At 38.9% G+C, this 18,326-nt stretch overlaps 1 protein-coding gene across 1 annotated transcript in view; it reads right to left on the bottom strand.

Moving 5' to 3' along the window:
• ASXL2 (ASXL transcriptional regulator 2) overlaps positions 1-16,745 on the bottom strand; it is a 79,413-nt gene extending 62,668 nt beyond the window's left edge. Inside the window, exon 1 of the mRNA XM_080813405.1 lies at positions 16,668-16,745. Coding sequence (XP_080669531.1) covers positions 16,668-16,723 — 56 coding nt within the window. The 5' untranslated portion in view covers positions 16,724-16,745. The remainder of the gene's footprint in view (positions 1-16,667) is intronic.
• Between the last annotated feature and the right edge of the window lie 1,581 nt (positions 16,746-18,326).

Here is an 18,326-nt window from a genome sequence, read left to right as displayed (position 1 = left end):
CATGGAGTCTGCTTGTCCCTCTCCCTCTGCTCTTCCCCCAAGCAGCACTCACTCACTCACTCTCTCAAAATAAAAAAATAAATAAAATCTTAAAAAAGAAAAACAACCTAAGGACTTTAAAAAGAAAGAATTTGTTGTAATTTTGTATCTTTGTGCTATCTGGCATTTCTTCCTCATTTAGCAATATAGTTCATATCTAAAGAGCCAAAGCTACTCGTTAAATTACTTCCTGCTTTTGAACACAAACTCTTGGTCTTGACATAGCCACCTATGTCAAGATTCAGAATCTGACTTTCTTTCTTTAAATAACCTCTATGCTCAACGTGACAGTGTGAGGCTCAACTCACCACCCCAAGATCCAGACATGCACACTATACCAAGAGAGCCAGCCAGGGAGCCCAAGATTCAGAATTTTAAAGGAGCCAGTTGATTCATTAATTTTACCAATTCCTAGCATTTTCTAATTCACAAAAGTAACATTATGGTAAAGCTTATATAATTAAATAGTTTTTACTGCAAATGAGCTTCCCTCAAGCCTCAAAAATAAAGACTGGAGTGTCTCCGTGGCTCAGTCGGTTAAGAGTCCGACTCCTGGTTTCAGCTTACATCATGAACTCAGGCTCATCAGACAGAGCCCCACATCAGGCTCTGTGCTGGGCGTGGGGTCTGCCTACGATTCTTTCTTCCTCTTCCTCTATCTCTCCCTCTAAAAAAATTAAAATAAAGAAAATAGAGACTACAAATGGAAAGGCAAAGTGGTACCCACAAGTGGGATCAAACCACAAGCAGCAGCCCAGCCCAGGAAGTCTCTTTATCCTTATGGACCTGGGACTACTACCTCTCTCCCCAGAGATGCTGAGCTGCCCAGTGGCACAAGCAAAAGAGGCCCATCATAAGCGTCTGGTCTGGAAAGCCTCTCTGCCCCCACAGGCTGGAGACTCCCTTACCCCACATTTAGAATCATCAGGCAGCCTGGTCTGTGGAAACTCCTCCTAGCCCCTCAGAAAAAAGCAGCAGAGATTACTGGGAGCCTCTGTAACCAGATAAAACAAGACCAAAATAGCATAGCAAAGGCTCTGAAAATTGTTACTGAACCACAGTCCACCAAAGGAGTCTAGTTCTCACATGGTAAACCCAAACAATGTGAATGTCTGCTTAAATAAAAGATTTGAATTTAAAAGGACCCCAACAGGGGCACCTGGGTGGCTCAGTGGTTTAAGCCTCTGCTCAGGTCATGATCTCAGGGTCCTGGGATCGAGCCCTGCATCCGGCTCTCTGCTCAGCAGGGAGGCTGCTTCCCCCTCTCTCTGCGCCTGCTTGTGATCTCTCTCTGTCAAATAAATAAATAAAATCTTAAAAAAAAAAAAAAAGGACCCCAACATCTCCTAATGTAACAACTAAAATATCCAGGATCCAAATGTAATAATCATTCATCATACCAAGAACCAAGAAAATTGCAACCTAAATGTGAAAAGACAATCAACTGATACCAACACTAAAACTGATGTTGAAATTATAAGAGAAGGATTCTTTGATAAGCCCTTACAAACTTTCTTGAAACAAACGAAAATATAACAAATATCAGCAAAGAAACTGAAGTTGTAAAAAGAAGTGATGTTATAAATCTGGAAAGCACAATAATGTAAAAATGTGCTAGAAAGGTTCAACAGTAGAACAGAGATGAGAGAGGATATAATCAATGACCTTAAGGACAAATCAACAAAATTTACCCAATGTGAACAACAGAGAAAAAATAGCACTGAAAAAAATTAACAGAACCTGAGGGAGTTGTGGGATAATAACAGAAGATTTAAAGCTCATACCATCAAGAGTCCCAGAAGGAAAAGCAAGACTTAGTATTCAAAGGACTGACTACTGGCTAAAAACTTACTTGGTGAAAGAGAAACAAAAATACTCAAGAAACTCAATAAAGCTAAATAAAATAAACTCAAAAGTCCACACACAATGAAATTTCTGAGCATTAAATAAAAAAAAAAAAAAAGTCATGAAAGCAGTCAGAGAGAAACAACACATTACCTATAGGGAAACACTAATTCAATCAACAGCCGATTTCTCATCTGACACCATGGAGACCAGAGGAAGTGGTATAAAGTCTTACAAATGCTGTACAAAATGAATGGTCAATTTTATAATAATTCCTTGTGAATTCTATATGATATCCTTTAGAAACAAAGGAGAAATAAAGACAGTCTCAGAAACAGTAAAACTAAAGAAGTGAGCTGCTAGCAGACCCACTTTTAAGGAATGGCTAAAGGAAGTTCTTTTAACAGAAAGAAAAAGATAAAAGGGATACTAGAGGGCACCTGGCTGTCTCAGTCAGTTAACCATCTAACTCTAGCTCAGGTCATGATTCTAGGGTCCTGGGATTGAGTCCCACATTGTGCTCCCTGCTCAGTGGAGAGTCTGCTTCTCCCTCTCCCTCTGTCCCTACCTCCTGCTCTTATGGGTCCCCCCACCCGCCGCAAATAAATAATTAAAATCTTTAAAAAAAGATTTTTAAGAAAGGGATACTGGAGGGGCAACTGGGTGGCTCAGTGGGTTGAGCCTCTGCCTTTGGCTCAGGTCATGATCCCAGGGTCCTGGGATCGAGCCCAGCATCGGGCTCTCGGGTCAGTGGGAAGCCTGCTTCCCTCTGTCTCTCTGCCTGCCTCTCTGCCTACTTGAGATGTCTCTCTGTCAAATAAATAAATAAAATCTTTTTTTAAAAGGGGGGGGGATACTGGAGCATCAGGAAAGAAGGAAGAATAGAAATAAGGATACATGCTAGAGACTACCCTTCTCATGAATTTTTAACTAATATTTGATGACTGAAACAAAAAACTGTAACATTAAGTGCTAAGACCCTAAATGGAATGGGTTCCACACTTCAAAGTGGTAAAATGTTCATTCCATCAGACTGATAAATCACAAAAGTACACTGTAATACCCAGAGCAAACACTGAGGAAATTATGCATTTACAAAGAAATACACTATAAATAAACCAATATGGAATCCTAAAAATATAACCCATGAGAAGGCAGGAAAAGAAAAACAGAACAAGGGGGGTGCCTGGGTGGTTTAGTCGGTTAAGCATCTGCCTTTGGCGCAGATTATGATCTCAGTGTCCTAGGACTGAGCCCCACATTGGGCTCCCTGCTCAGCAAGAGAGTCTGATTCTCTCTCTCCTTTTCCCTCTGTATTCTCTTTCTCTCTCTCTCTCTAGCTCTCTTTTTCTCAAATAAATAAAATCTTTTAAAAAAAAAGTACAAGAAACAGAGGAAACAAACAGAAAACAAATAATAAAATGGCAGACATAAACTCTATCAGTAATTACCTTAAACATATATGATATAAATATGCAAATTAAAAGGCAAAGATGAGCAGAGTTGGCCTTAACAACCCACCAACCCAACTATATGCTATTTACAAAGAATCCATTCCAATGTCAGAGAAACTGGATCTCACATATAATGCTGGTGAGAATGTAAAATGGTACAATCACTCTGAAAAACAATGTGAAAATCTCTTTAAAACTAATATGCACTTACCAGACCATCCAACAACTATACTTCTGGCCATTTATGCCAGAGAAAGGAAATTTTTGTTTACAAAAAAACATGTACACAAATTTTCATAAAAGCTTTATTTGTAATAGTCAAAAACAGGACAAAGAAAAACTGGAAACAGTTCACATGTCCTACTGTGGGTGAATGATTAAATAACTCCGCTACAGCATGTCACTGAATACTACTCAGCAATAAAATGAAGTGAAATATTGACACATACAACAACCTGGACGTAATCTACAGGGAATGACACTGAATAAAAGCCAAATAATTACATACTTTATACGACTCCATTAATACAAATTCTTAAAATGGCAAAATGACAGAAATATGGAACACATTAGTGGTTTTCTGGGGTTAAGGTGAGTGGATGGAGCTGGCACTAGGGAGGTGTGGCTGTGAAACCGGCAACACAAGGGACTCTCTTGTTGATGAACCTGTTCTGTATTCAGATGGGTAGTAGATCCATGAGTCTATATATGTGATAAAAATGCATAGTCCAAATATATATCCATACGTGTGTGCACGCACACACACACACAAGCACAAAGTAGACTGCAGCAAAAGCAGTATTCTGATGATGATACTGTACGAGAGTACAGCATATGTTACCACTGAGACAATCTGTATAAAGGGTTACTTATTACAACTGTTTGTAGCTTGTACTTTTCTCTTGTAATTTTCTACCATGAGCAACACAGTGGACATCTGTTTTTTCTCTTCTTCTGGAAAACAATGTGTACTTTGCTTTGGGGGAACTATGACCTACCCCGCTGGAAAGTCAAAGTATCTCACCATGCCTAGACAGTGAGCCAGCCAGGTTCACCCTTTCTCAAAATTCAACCTTGAAGAGAACAGACAAGGACTAACTCATCCCAGCTAGAAGTGTTTTGATGAGTCAATCCGTTAGTTCTAGCTACCTGATCTCTGAAGCTGCCTTAGTTCTCTCAATTTCAGAGCCTGTTTCTTTCCCCTGAGGTTATGAGCTACCCCACATTCTTCAAAAAAAAAATAAAATAAAATAAAAATCCCATTTTGTTTTAATCATTCACATTTGGTTCCTGTTACTTGTACCTAAAGCATCTAATCAATATTAAGTCCCCCTCAAAACATATACACATGAGGACGCCTGGGTGGCTCAGTCGTTAAGCTCAGGTCATGATCCCAGGGTCCCGGCTTCGAGCCCCACATCGGGCTCCCTGCTTGGTGGGAAACCTGCTTCTCCCTCTCCCACTCCCCCTGCTTGTGTTCCCTCTCTCTCTGTGTCTCCCTCTGTCAAATAAATAAGTAAAATCTTAAAAAAAAAAAAAAAACACAAAAATTTTCTTATCTAGTTTTAAGTATTTTAATTTATAATTTTAACTGTTTGTACAACCTGGATTAAGGTTTCCTCCATAAACTGATACTCAAAAATGAATAAATTCTTGTAAATGAACTTAATGGAATGCAAATTTAGCTGGAGTTAAAAAGATGTACTAAGGAAAAAAAAGATGTACTAAGCTCTAACTAAATGTCATGCCATGCCTATTTACATGAAAATATATTGTTGTAGTTCCTGTTCTCATGTCTCACAGGCAATGCAGATAATTATAATATGTAACTATAATATAACAGAGGAATTGTTAAAACAGAGGTGTGTCTAAAATGCTATGTCAAGCGCGCCTGGGTGGCTCAGTCAGTTGAGCAGCTGCCTTCAGCTCAGGTCATGATCCCAGAGTCCTGGGATCAAGTCTGGCTCCCGGCTTGGTGAGGAGTCTGCTTCTCCCTCTCCCTCTGCCTGCTGCTCTGCCTACTTGTGCTCTCTCTCTCTGTCAAATAAATAAATAAAATCTTTTCTTAAAAAATTAAAAAAATAAAATGCTATGTCAACACAGAAAAAAGCCAATTCAGTAAAGGATCCAAACTATAAATTTTAACCTGTTATAGCCTGGTTTTAACTAAGTGTCACTCCCACAGAGGATTTGACCAATACTGTCTCTAAATCAGAACATAAACATATATATTTTCAATCCTACAGCCATAAAGCAAATGTTAACCCACATATTTTCAATCTGAAATAGTTTCTGCAGAACACTAGGTATCCCAATGATAGTGTAAGTCAAATGATAATTTTAAAACTAAATGTTGATTGGTTTCTAAAATTATGGCCAAATAGGGCGCCTGGGTGGCTCAGTGGGTTAAAGCCTCTGCCTTCAGCTCAGGTCACGATCCCAGGGTCCTGGGATCGAGTCCCACATCGGGCTCTCTGCTCAGCAGGGAGCCTGCTTCCTCCTCTCTCTGCCTGCCTCTCTGCCTACCTGTGATCTCTGTCTGTCAAATTAAATAAAATCTTTAAATAAATAAATAAATAAATAAATAAATAAATAAATAAAATTATGGCCAAATAAAGATTATTACAAACAGCAAGGAAAAAAGAACACATATAATAAAATATTTACATACTCATTTCACTCTTATTTAGTTCTAGACTAATTGTTTACTTATAAAGTAAAAATCATGCATCCAAAGGTGAGTTCAATTAAACTTGTAGAAGAGACTTTATCATTGTACATACATCCTTAGAATAAAGTAATACTTCTTACCTTCTGGAGTTGGAATGCACCCCAAGAAAATGAAAGAAAGAGAAAAAAACTTTTAATTTTAACAATGAAGTCAAAAAATAAACTCTCCCTTCCCCTCCCAGCAATATCCACAATTCTTCAAATTAGCACCCTCCCCCCACTTTGCTAAATAAAACATTTATTTCTTCTTTATAATTCACAAGTTAGCCCAAAATACAACTTTGTCTAAAAATGCACAGTTAAACTCAGCTAAACAGTCTAAACCATTTCAGAAAGCAGGAGCAGTACCTCAATTATATGGCATACTAAAACTATTAAAGCAGTCTGGAGTTAAATGTAGATGAATGAATATTCTTTAATATTCTTCCCATGCATTTCAATTTCAAGGAGCCATCATAAAGCCATCAGCTATGGACCCTAAGGTTTACTAGCTTCCCTTTGATCCATAATAAACTCACTACCATGAAGCTTAATACAATGAATTAGAATACTGTTTTCTGTCAATATGCAAGCATTGGGGGGTTATTTTTTCATCATTAATCCTTTTGGAGATCCCTACAAAGTCTGTGTGTTCGAAAGCAGACTAACAGACAGTTAAAGAAAACACAGGCTGAACTCAAAGTCAACTAATTTTTAGTTAATATGGCATCAATTTAATCAATAATGTTCTTCATTCTTACACTGAGCTCTTTTATAGTGAAATACTTTAAGACAAATCAGCTTGGCAAACAGTCCAATAACCTACTCTGCAGGGATAATGATTTCTGCTTGAAAAGCTGCAGACAATGGTGACTGTACTTCCTTTGCTACCTATTTTACATGAGGACAGACAGGAAAAAAACAGGTGCTAGGATTAGTTTTTGGTATGAGATGAGCTAAAACATACTCTTATACCATATGAGAGGGATTATTTTGCTCATAAGTAAATGTATTAATACTAATCAAACTCAAACTCCTTCGAAGAGGTAGAATTTCAATCTGGCAAATTGTTTACTGAGCATGATCTTTGCTAGCTGGTTCCCAGGATTCTTTACAATTCAACTCTAAAGGTGCTTGCTTGGGATATAAGACTGAGATGTTAAAAAAACAAAAAAAAAAAACAAACAGAAAAATGACTCTTGTTAGGGAAGAAACTGGAGCTCTACAAAACAACAATATAAAGATCTATTTAGGGGCACCTGGGTGGCTCAGTGGGTTAAGCCTCTGCCTTTGGCTCAGGTCATGATCCCGGGGTCCTGGGATGGAGCCCTGCATCTGGCTCTCTGCTCAGCAGGGAGCCTGCTTCCCCTCTCTCTCTGCCTGCCTCTCTGCCTACTGGTGATCTCTCTCTCTGTCAAATAAATAAATAAAATCTTTAAAAAAAAAAAAAGATCTATTTAAATGACCCATTATTATAAGTTCTTAAACTTGTACTGGCCCTTAGGTGGCTCAGTCGGTTAAGCATCCAACTCCAAATCTCAGCTCAGGTCTTGATCTCAGGGTCATGAGTTCAAGTCCCACACTGGGCCACACACACACCTCTCCCCAAAAATGTACTGGCCCTTTCAGAATCCAAGTTATTATAATGGCTGAGGTTTTTGTTTCAAATTCTTCCAGAAAGCCATTTACAGTTAGACAGCAACTATCCTAAAGTTATTATATATCAGCACGTAATATAAGTTTGATTTGAAAAAGAGAGCAAAGAGACTAATCAGAAGAGTAGTGAAAACTAGGGATGTAGAGGCAGTATGATATACTAGTAAGAGCAAAATCAGAAGCAGCAAACCTGGGTTTCTAGTTTCATAGAACTTGTATGACCCTGATCAACCTCTACGGGCCTTAATTCTTTAGTAATGAAATGTAATGGTAATATCCCAATTATCTCTGCCAGCTATAATATTTTGTGACTAAAGTAACGTAACTGGCTTAGAAAAGGGGTTCGGGAGGGACAAAAGGGTGAGGAATGCAAGAAATTACTCTTTTAATCGGGGCTATGATGTTGTAAACAACTAGAGAAACTTCATTTGCAAGAAACCCACAACCACGTCATCTGCTTGTCCCCAAATTTTCCAATACTACTATATAACTAGCATTTAGTCTTCCTTTGCAGGTCTTTTTCCATAAAGAACCAATGCTTTTAAATACTTCTCGACTTCTTTGAGAGATGACAAATAAGTAATGATCAACCTAACTTAAAAGCTAGGTAGTTGGCTATACTCTTACTAGCTACATAACTTATTCTCCCACATCAATTTTATGGAAGATTCAAGATTCAAATTCATGCCTCACCAAAATTATTATATATCAGGAATCCTTGTGACCACTCATAATTGGCCTAATTCAGAAAACACTCAATCTGTGGATGATAAATTCATAAAACCAAGAAATCTTCCTAATTTGTCTTTCCTCTTCTACTTATGAATGTAAAGAAAAAACAGGAAGAGAACAGCGTCTCAGAAAATTATTATTTTGTTATTTTTCTCTCCTTTCCTAAAAACTCTTTCTCTATTAGCATATATAAGAAGAGTCAAGGTAATAGAGCTAATAGGATGAACAAGGCAGGTTAAGAAAACTTGGGGGGGGACAGGCACCAAAAGCAATGGCTACTTTAGAAGGAAGGCCTGAGTCCCACATTTAATGCTATAAAAGTACCCTGTAAACATCAATGGTTGCCAAGCCGATGAAGGGGGAAAACCTGTTGTAGAGAAGACTAAGGGAAAAAGTACTAATGAGGGGTAACAGCAAGGATTAGCAGGAATGGTCTCACAGCATACAGAAGCATTTGACTTACAGACTACTCTTTGTATGTTTTACCCACAGTATGCATACTTAACGTCTGTGCTTAGCTGCTCTCTTTCTGATAAGCCACAATATCCAGTTTGCACACAGTCTCTTAACTTCTCAGCTGTTAGATATATACTGCAATGCTGAAGTAATAAAATGCCTAAGGCTGACTTCAATATAGTATGGGTTGAGAAGACCATTTATAGTTTAGCTGGAGGATACATACCTTTGTTTCAATTTGCAATTTTCTAAAAGTAAACATTTATATTTAAATAACTGACTTCAGTACCTACCTTACTAACACAGACTTGTAACATAAGTGAAGTATATTATCATAAAAAAAAAAAAGGATATATTCTTGGATTCTGTAACACACCAGGAGAACTCCTTACTCACTGATGTCCAAAACAGATATTAGGTATTTATCTCTGACAACAGATACCTACTCTACATCTCCAGATCATTCTACCTTTTCATTGCTAATCTTGAGACTTATAACCAGGTCCTGCACCTGAAGACCTCTGCATCCCTCTTGACATTCAGAGCTTTTCTTTTGAACCCACAAGTACACGCTCAATGAATCCTTTATCAGTTCCTCACGTGACCAGTTTAATTCCTCCGTTCTTTTCTATAGTAAATGGTAGCTACGTAATACTGAAAACCAGAAATCATTTCTTATTTCCTCCTTCCTTTTCCTTCCCACATCCAATCCAACAGCAAGTCTTAAAATATGTATCTCACATCAGTCTATTGTCTCCAGCACTAGTCAGGTAATCCAAACCACCGCATCTCATCTATTCTAGTAAAACAGCCCCTTTATTAATCTCCTTAACCCCTTCAATCCAATTTCATGATTTAAAATTGAGTGGGTGAGACCTGGTGAGGACAGAGTAGACCCACAACAGCCTCTCTCCCTCTGGCTGGTTACAACTAAAACCTGTGGACAAAAACATAAAAAGCAATTTCCCATACAAAAATGTGTACACAGATGTTCACAGTAGCATTATTCCTAATAGCCCAAAAGTGAAAATAACCCCACTGTCCACCAACTGATGAACAGATAAACAAGATGCGGCATGTGCATACAATGGAATACTATTTAGCAATAAAGGAACGAGTACTGATAAATGTTACAATATGAATGAACCTTCAAATCATCACACTATATGAAGAAAGCCAGTCACAAAAAGACGTATTCTATGATTACATTATATGAAATACCCAAAATTGCAACTCCACGGACACAGAAAGCCCATTATTGGTTGCCTAGGGCTGGGATACTGGGGCTAAGGCAAGGAAGAGGAATGACAGCTAATATTGCAGGGTTCCTTTGGGGATAATGGAAATGTCCTGGTAAATATATTAAATAAAAACAACTGCGGGGGGGGGGGGGGGGAGGCGCCTGCGTGGCTCAGTGGGTTGAGCCTCTGCCTTCAGCTCCGGTCATGATCTCGGGGTCCTGGGATCGAGCCCAGCATCGGGCTCTCTGCTCAGGGGGAGCCTGCTTCCTCCTCTCTCTGCCTGCCTCTCTGCCTACTTGTGATCTCTGTTTGTCAAATAAATAAATAAAATCTTTAAAAAAAAAAAAAAAAGAAAAACAACTGCAGGGCGCCTGGGTGGCTCAGTTGATGAAGTATCTGCCTTTGGCTCAGGTCATCATCACAAATAATGTAATATTCAAAATTTCCAGAATACAACCTTAAATTTCTCAATAAACAATGATCCAGGAAAATGTAAGCAATTCTCAAGGGAAAAGCAATGGGCGGTTGCCAACCCTGAGATTATCCAGATGTTAGACTTATCAGACAAAAATGCATTCAATATTACTATACTCCATGAGGGAAAGAGAAATAAATACGTAAGTAAAATAGAATATATTATACTGCAGGGGCACCTGGGTGGCTCAGTGGGTTAAAGCCTCTGCCTTCGGCTCAGGTCATGATCCCGGGGTCCTGGGATCGAGCCCCGCATCGGGCTCCCTGCTCACCAGGGAGCCTGCTTCCTCCTCTCTCTCTGCTTGCCTCTCTGCCTACTTGTGATCTCTGTCAAATAAATAAATAAAATCTTTAAAAAATATATTATACTGCAAAACTCAAATTATTCAAAAGAAGGGTCAGATGGTTAAGTGTCTACCTTCAGCTCAGGTCATGATCTCTAGGTCCTGCAATCGTGCCCCACGTCAGGCTTCCAGCTCAGCAGGGAGTATACCTCTCCCTCTCCCTCTGCCTCTCCCCCTGCTTGTGCTCTCTCTCTCACATGAATAACCAAAATCTTTTTTTTTTTAAAGATTTTATTTATTTGACAGAGAGAGAGACACACACAGTGAGAGAAGGAACACAAGCAGGGGGAGTGGGAGAGGGAGAAGCAGTCTTCCTGCCAAGCAGGGAGCCCAACGTGGGGCTCAACCCCAGGACCCTGGGATCATGACCTGAGCCAAAGGCAGCCGCTTATCGACTGAGCCACCCAGGCACTCCAAATAAACAAATAAACAATAAACAAACAAATCTTTAAAAAATCCCTAAAATCCACCAGATAAAAAGGCTAAATAAGAAAAAACTTATGAGTTGGTTTTAAAACAGTCAAGATTTTCCATAAAAAAGTGAAGATAAAAGACTGATCCATGTCCTAAGGTGAGAAATCCTAGGTCCCATACAGAAAATAGCCATGTATCCACTCCGCTAGAGAGCAGATGGAAACAAATCAAGTAAACCAAAGTGGTGTGTGGGGCCAGACAATGATCTCAGTTATTCCACTGAAAAACCACTGAAGGCTGCTGAGCTAGTTATCAATTTACTGATTTTTACCTCCAAATTCAACCTTCTTTATCCTTCTCTGTGGTAGTGGAGCTGGACCCTATAAACACTTCTCCTTTGCCAGCTGGCTCGGTGTTAAGTTCTGTCAGCAGAGCGCTGGAAGAACGCTGCAGACTGAAAGGGGGCTTTTCTTCCGGTTTTACTGTGCTCTTGCCTGCCTGCTCTTATGGCAGGCAGCACCCAGCAACATGAGGGACACTCAGTGGCACCCAACCTTCAGCAAGGTTCAGCAGAATGACTGTGGGTAGCTTCCCAGAAAATTCTGCTGGTGCCTCAGCTGGCTCTGCAGTGAATGTGGGACAACTGCCCAGCAGGAGGCTTTCCAGCAAATTCTACTAATACCCAGTAGGCAGTTTCCTATTTGCCAGGCCAGGCTACAGCACCAGTGATCTTTGTCTCCACTGGACCAGAGCCCCACCTACTTCATTAAGATAAGAATCACAACCTAGGGACATAGAGGGAAATCTTGAAAGTTACTCTTTCTTAGGGCACACTGCCTCAGCCCTATAGGTATTGGTTGCTCCCCTTAAATAGTTAACTTCTGGTTAACCAATTAATAACTTAACCAGTTAACTGAATAACTTCCCTGTTCACATTACCATGTAGCTTTTGTCTGGTAACCAGACCCTGAGACTTATAAAACTGTATAACTCAAAGACTGCAGAAAACATCTCTGAAAAACCCTTTTAAGTTCTTGAAGAGACTACTACATCAGTCTTTCTCAGACAATCACTTCATGTTTAATACTTTGTTGGTTGGTTGGTTGTGGCAAAATATACGTAACGTACAAGTTACCATCCGAACCACTTGTAAGTGTAGATTTCAGTGGCACTGAGTACACTCACAATGTTGCACAACCATTACCACTGTCCATTTCCAGAACTTTCGGATCATCCCAAAAAGAAACTCTATACTAATTTAATCAATAACTCTCCGATCTTCCCTATTCTCAGCCCCTGGTAACCTCTATTCTACTTTGTGTCTCTATCAGTTTGCCTGTTCTAAGTATCTCAGATAAATGGAACTGTACAATATTTGTCCTTTTTCCCCCTGTTATATCACTATTTGTCCTTCTGTGTCTGTCTTATTTCACTTAGCATGTTTTTCAGGTTCACCCACATAGCATGTATCAGAATTTCAATTCTTCTTTTTTTTTTTTTTAAAGGTTTTATTTACTTATTAGGCAGACAGAGAGCACAAGCAGGGGAGCAGCAGGCAGAGGGAGAAGAATTCCCTCATGTGAGACTCATCCCAGGATTCTGGCATCATGACTGAGCTGAAGGCAGCCGCCTAACGGACTGAGCCACCCCAACGCCCCAGAATTTCAATTCTTCTTAAGACCTTTAAATGTGTATACTACACTTTATTAATACACCCATCTTTTGATGGACATTTGGGCCGTTTCCTCTTTAATATATTTTAAAATAAAACAATATAATATGGACTACTCAAAATTAAGTGAGCTTCTTCAGAATGGGGAACACATGGAAAACTACAAAGGGAAAAAAGGACCAAAAGCCATGAACTGAGGACTGAAGACTGAAAATTAACTAAAAAGTAGCACATCGTCAATAAAGAAATTATCTATTTCATTCTGTCTAAAAGACCTGTCTAAGACTTAAAATCTTAAGACTATCACTTAACACATCACTGCAGCAAGAGGATAAGCTGTGACTACATCTGAGTAGGATCTTCCAACATCTGATACTTCATACACGCATTAACAAGTAGGTTTTCAATGTCTGGTATATACCAAGCACAAAAGAGGAGGGGGAAGAAGAGGAGATACCACTGCCCTCGCGGAGCTCCCTTAATATAAGCTATAGAGAAGCTGTGTGATTTTTTTTAAGATCACAAAAATATGTAATTTCAAGTCTTATGAGGAAATAAACAGAACACTAATACACTAAAAAAGGAAATTTGCTCTAGCTCATAAACTCAGCCAAAGATCTCTGAAAAACACATATTCAAACTGACACCTGACAAATAAGACTGAACTGAGAGAAAAGCACATTTCCTGCTATGAAGGCAGGAATACAAAGGCTAAGGTGAGAAACAGCTTCCCTACCTATTTGAGAACTGACAACATATAATACTTAAAGCAATGAGATGGAAAATTGCACTTAAGTTAGAAGGTAAAGAGCAGGGATGCCTGGGTGGTTCAGTCATTAAGCGTCTGCCTTTGGCTCAGGTCATGATCCCAGGGTCCTGGGATGGAGCTCCACATTGGGCTCCCTGCTTGGTGAGCCTGCTCCTCCCTCTCCCACTGCCTGCTGCTCCCCCTGCTGTGCGCACATGCGCTCTCACCTGTCGAATGAATGAATGAATGAATGAATGAATGAAAGAAAGAAAGAAAGAAAAAGATACTGAGCAAAAAAACTAAGAAGGAAGAAGGAAGAATGCCTGTGGTCGCTTCAGGTAACAAAAGAGAGTTTCAGGAAGGAAGCAGTATTCAGCTGTGTTAAAATATGTTAAGAAGCAAGAGCCAGGTACTAAAAGTCACATGGAGTTAACAAAATGGAAGTCACTGGTGAGTTAGAACTGCTTTGTGGTCCCATAACTGCATCACAACAATATAGTTTAAACAAGAACATCTACTTATAAATTGTTACCACTAAGTGAAGCCAGAAGCTATATTTGATGACACTTCCATCTGGTTACTTTTTCTAAGTATCTTCTTTTTATCCTTCTTTGTTTATTTACTATTCTTTACTTATTTACTATTCTTGCCTGCTCCCTAGAAATGATAATGACAAATATAAAGTCATAGAGCCTTAGAAATTTAGAGCTTGATGACCCTGCAACTGGCATTCAGAGCTAAGGGGCTGATGGGAGTCTAGTCTCTATACACCAGATACCCTGGTCAATTTCCCCAGTGTTTCAAAAGTCTAATTTTTAAGGGAAAAAAAAATCTCTTGCTCATTCCTATTCTATAAGTCAACACCGTTATAAAAGAATAGTAAAATACCTTAGCAGAATTGTTTCTCAGACCACAAAAATTAGTCTTTTTCTCCTACAGCTTTGCACAAATTGGTGGTATTAAATAGACATTATGCAGGGATGGGGTAACTGGGTGATGGACATTAAGGAGGGCACATGAGGTAATGAGCACTAGGTATTACATAAGACTGATGAGTCACTGAACTCTACCTCTGAAACTAATAATACACTATATGCTAACTAACTGGGTTTAAATTTTTTTTTAAGTAAAAAAATTAGGGGCACCTGGGTGGCTCAGTGGGTTAAAGCCTCTGCCTTCGGCTCAAGTCATGATCCCAGGGTCCTGGGATCAAGCCCCACATCGGGCTCTCTGCTCTGCGGGGAGCCTGCTTCCTCCTCTCTCTGCCTGCCTCTCTGCCTACTTGTGATCTCTGCCAAATAAATAAATAAACAAATCTCAAAAAAAAAAAAAAGGTAAAAAAATTAAATAAATAGGCATTATGCTTTAGTTTTAATCTAATATCTTATCTAATTCAAATAAATATTTAGATTTGTATCACTGATAAATTAAGAGATTCCTTTTTTAATTTACAAAAATGTTTAAAAGCTAATTCCTTGGGGCACCTGGGTGGCTCAGTGGGTTAAGCCTCTGCCTTCGGCTCAGGTCATGATCTCAGGGTCCTGGAATGGAGCCCCATATCTGGCTCTCTGCTCAGTGGGGAGCCTGCTTCCTCCTCTCTCTCTCTGCCTGCCTCTCTGCCTCCTTGTGATCTCTGTCTGTCAAATAAGTAAATAAAATCCTAAAAAAAAAAAAAAAAAGCTAATTCCTCAAATGCATTTCAACGTTTTAATTTATAAATGTTCACACAAATTCTGAGACGCATTACATAAAATGAAATAATACTAATTTATATTTCATTGTTTCATAGTAATAAAACAAACCTAATTTATTCCCAGCCTACTGACATTTGGCCACAAGTCAGAATAAAATTTTTTTAGCTGTGTTAGCAAAGGGCCAAGAACTCAATTTTGTATTAAAGAAAATGAGAATTAAAATCTAGAACACGCAATAGCTACGTATCAAAAAATTTATTATTGTCCATTTACAAATATTTCAGCACAGCTCACTATTACTCTGGCATCTGAGCTGAACAATTCTTTGATGTGAAGGACTATATAGCACAATATGAGACATTTAGCCTCCTGATTCCTGAACATTACATGCCACAGTGCTCCCCTTCTTTCCAGACACTCTGAAAATCAAAAATAACCCCATAAATTCTTGACACCTTCCCTAAGGGCGTTTACACAATGCCACCCCTACTTGAGAACAACTAGCAGCAGCTTTAAAGCACTGCAACCTTTTCCACCTTAGCAACAATATCTCAGGCAGACTCCCAGATTTCCACATTAACAACACCAAGTATGCTGACCGTAATTTTAATGTTTCTTGATGGCAGAGGGTCTTGATTATGAAGTGACTATTAAGTGCTATTATTAATACAAGGCTCTTAGAAATTAAAGTATGTTTTATCTTTGGTCCTGTATTAATCAACCCTAAGCTGTTTTATTTGCTGTACATACATCTATTATTTGAAATATATACTGCTTTGTTTGTATCTTTTCCACTTTATTCCTCTGGGCCAAGGTTATTTCTTCCTAGACTGTCCACCTCTGGCATTCTCCCTGTACTAGACAGTAGTATTTTCACCTGCTAATGACAAGCTTATTAAATCAAAAACCTGAACTCATAGATGAAGGCTTGAAGATGGCTCCAGGCCTTCCTAAGAATTAAAGTGCATGGGTTGGACACAGCTAAGAATTTTTTTTTTTTTAACTTACTTGTGGTTTTGTGATTGTGCTACGACTGAAAACTTCAAAGATCTGACAACTAAATAAATCAGAAACTAGCAAAGCAGTTATTACTAAATAATCAATCTTCAGGAGTAATATATACTGCTTACACAATGAAATACTCTAATCAAGTATTATAATTATCACTAATAAAATTTAAACAACTCACCTGATTTCTTTTAGTCCTTCTCTCTGGATAACTTGAAGAATTTCTTTATGACTCATGGGTGTATTGGGGTATTTTTCTAAGACCTGAGAAACAAGTATATAATAATAAATTATTTTTTCTTATTTTTAGTTACAATAATTATATATGTAATTACATTTCTCATTCTTATTAAAACTAAGTATTAATTTCATCCAGCACATATATATCCAGAGACTTTCTATCCCTTATATTTTGGGACAATAAGAAAAACAGAAAATTAATGGAATAAAAATAGGTTCTTCTCTCTTTTAGCCACAAACCACATGAAGTCCTGAAGTAGAAACAGATCAAAAGGATAAGACTAATAACTAAATTATTATTGTTTAGTATGAAATTGTTTACTTTCTGCCTCCAACCCCCCTATCACATGCCTAACTGTGGATCTACTGTAAGTACTTAAAGATTACCCATCTTTACATTTCCAGCAAAGATTAGTATGCCATGAGTGCTCAATAAATTCTTAACCAAAACAAATGAATAATACAGTTGTAGGGATATTAAAAGGTACCTATGTTCTGGCTCTGGTTATTTAAAAAAAAAAAAAAAAAGAGGAGGAATAAGCATAGTCTGTCCTGTCTCTCAGGCTGACTATAACTAAAAACCTGGACAGAAGGCATGAAGCAGCTATAAGGACCCTGGAAATGGTAGTCAGCCTGGAGCAGGAAACCACAACTCTTAAGTTATACTAACCCCAAAGTGAATTTCCTGGTTTTGTTCCCTCTGGGACCATTCAGCCTAGACTCAAAGGCAGTACAAATTCAGAACTGTCAACAAAGTACAGACAGAATTGGCTCCAAAAGAATTCTTTTTGGTCTAAGCATCCTTAAAGGGGGCCCCTAAGGAGATGGGGTTTTCTAGGTTTTTCCCTCTTCCCCTTGACCTATGCCCCCCAAACAAGCCAAGGGCAGCAGCCCTGGCAGTGATAATATCAACAGTGGCCAAACAGGGACCTAAAACTCCAATAAAACAGAATCCTTTTGTTCCCGTAAGTGTGAAGGGAACCCACATGGCTTTCTTTCTCTGCCATCTTGTTTGGCATCAAACTCAAATGTGGTTGTGGAAGTATACAGTAAAACAGAAATGAAGCCCCAACTGTCCAGCCATGGGACAAGGAAGAGGGTCTCTAGGAGCCAGAAAGTATTGGGGAACTTGTAAAGAGAAAGGAGCTCGAGAAACTGATACCATGAAGATCTAGAAACACTCCTGAGGTCACTTCAGAACTATGCATATGTGTATCTGACCGTAATCGTACTATCACATCCCCAAATTAGCCACTAGGGGTGCACACACGGAACAGACCCTAAGCCCTCGGCAAAGGCTTTGAAAACTAGACATCAGAATTTCAGTGCCAAGATGATGGGTTGAAAGTTTGTGATCTGAACGTAACAAAGTCAAATGCCTGCTTTTAAAAAATCGACCTCCCCCACCATCATTCTCCATTGAATTTAAACTTGACTTTCTGAAGCAGAGTTATAATAGCTGCTTTAAAGTCTTTGTCTGGGGACGCCTGGGTGGCTCAATCATTAAGTGTCTGCCTTCACGTCAGGTCATGACTCCAGAGTCCCGAGATTCTCTGTCTGCCACTCTGCCTGCTTGTATGTGTGTGCGCACTCTCTGACA

This window comes from Martes martes (genome assembly GCF_963455335.1).
Source record: "Martes martes genome assembly, chromosome: 9".
Classification (NCBI taxonomy): domain Eukaryota; kingdom Metazoa; phylum Chordata; class Mammalia; order Carnivora; family Mustelidae; genus Martes; species Martes martes.
This window is presented reverse-complemented; position numbering and strand designations above follow the sequence as displayed.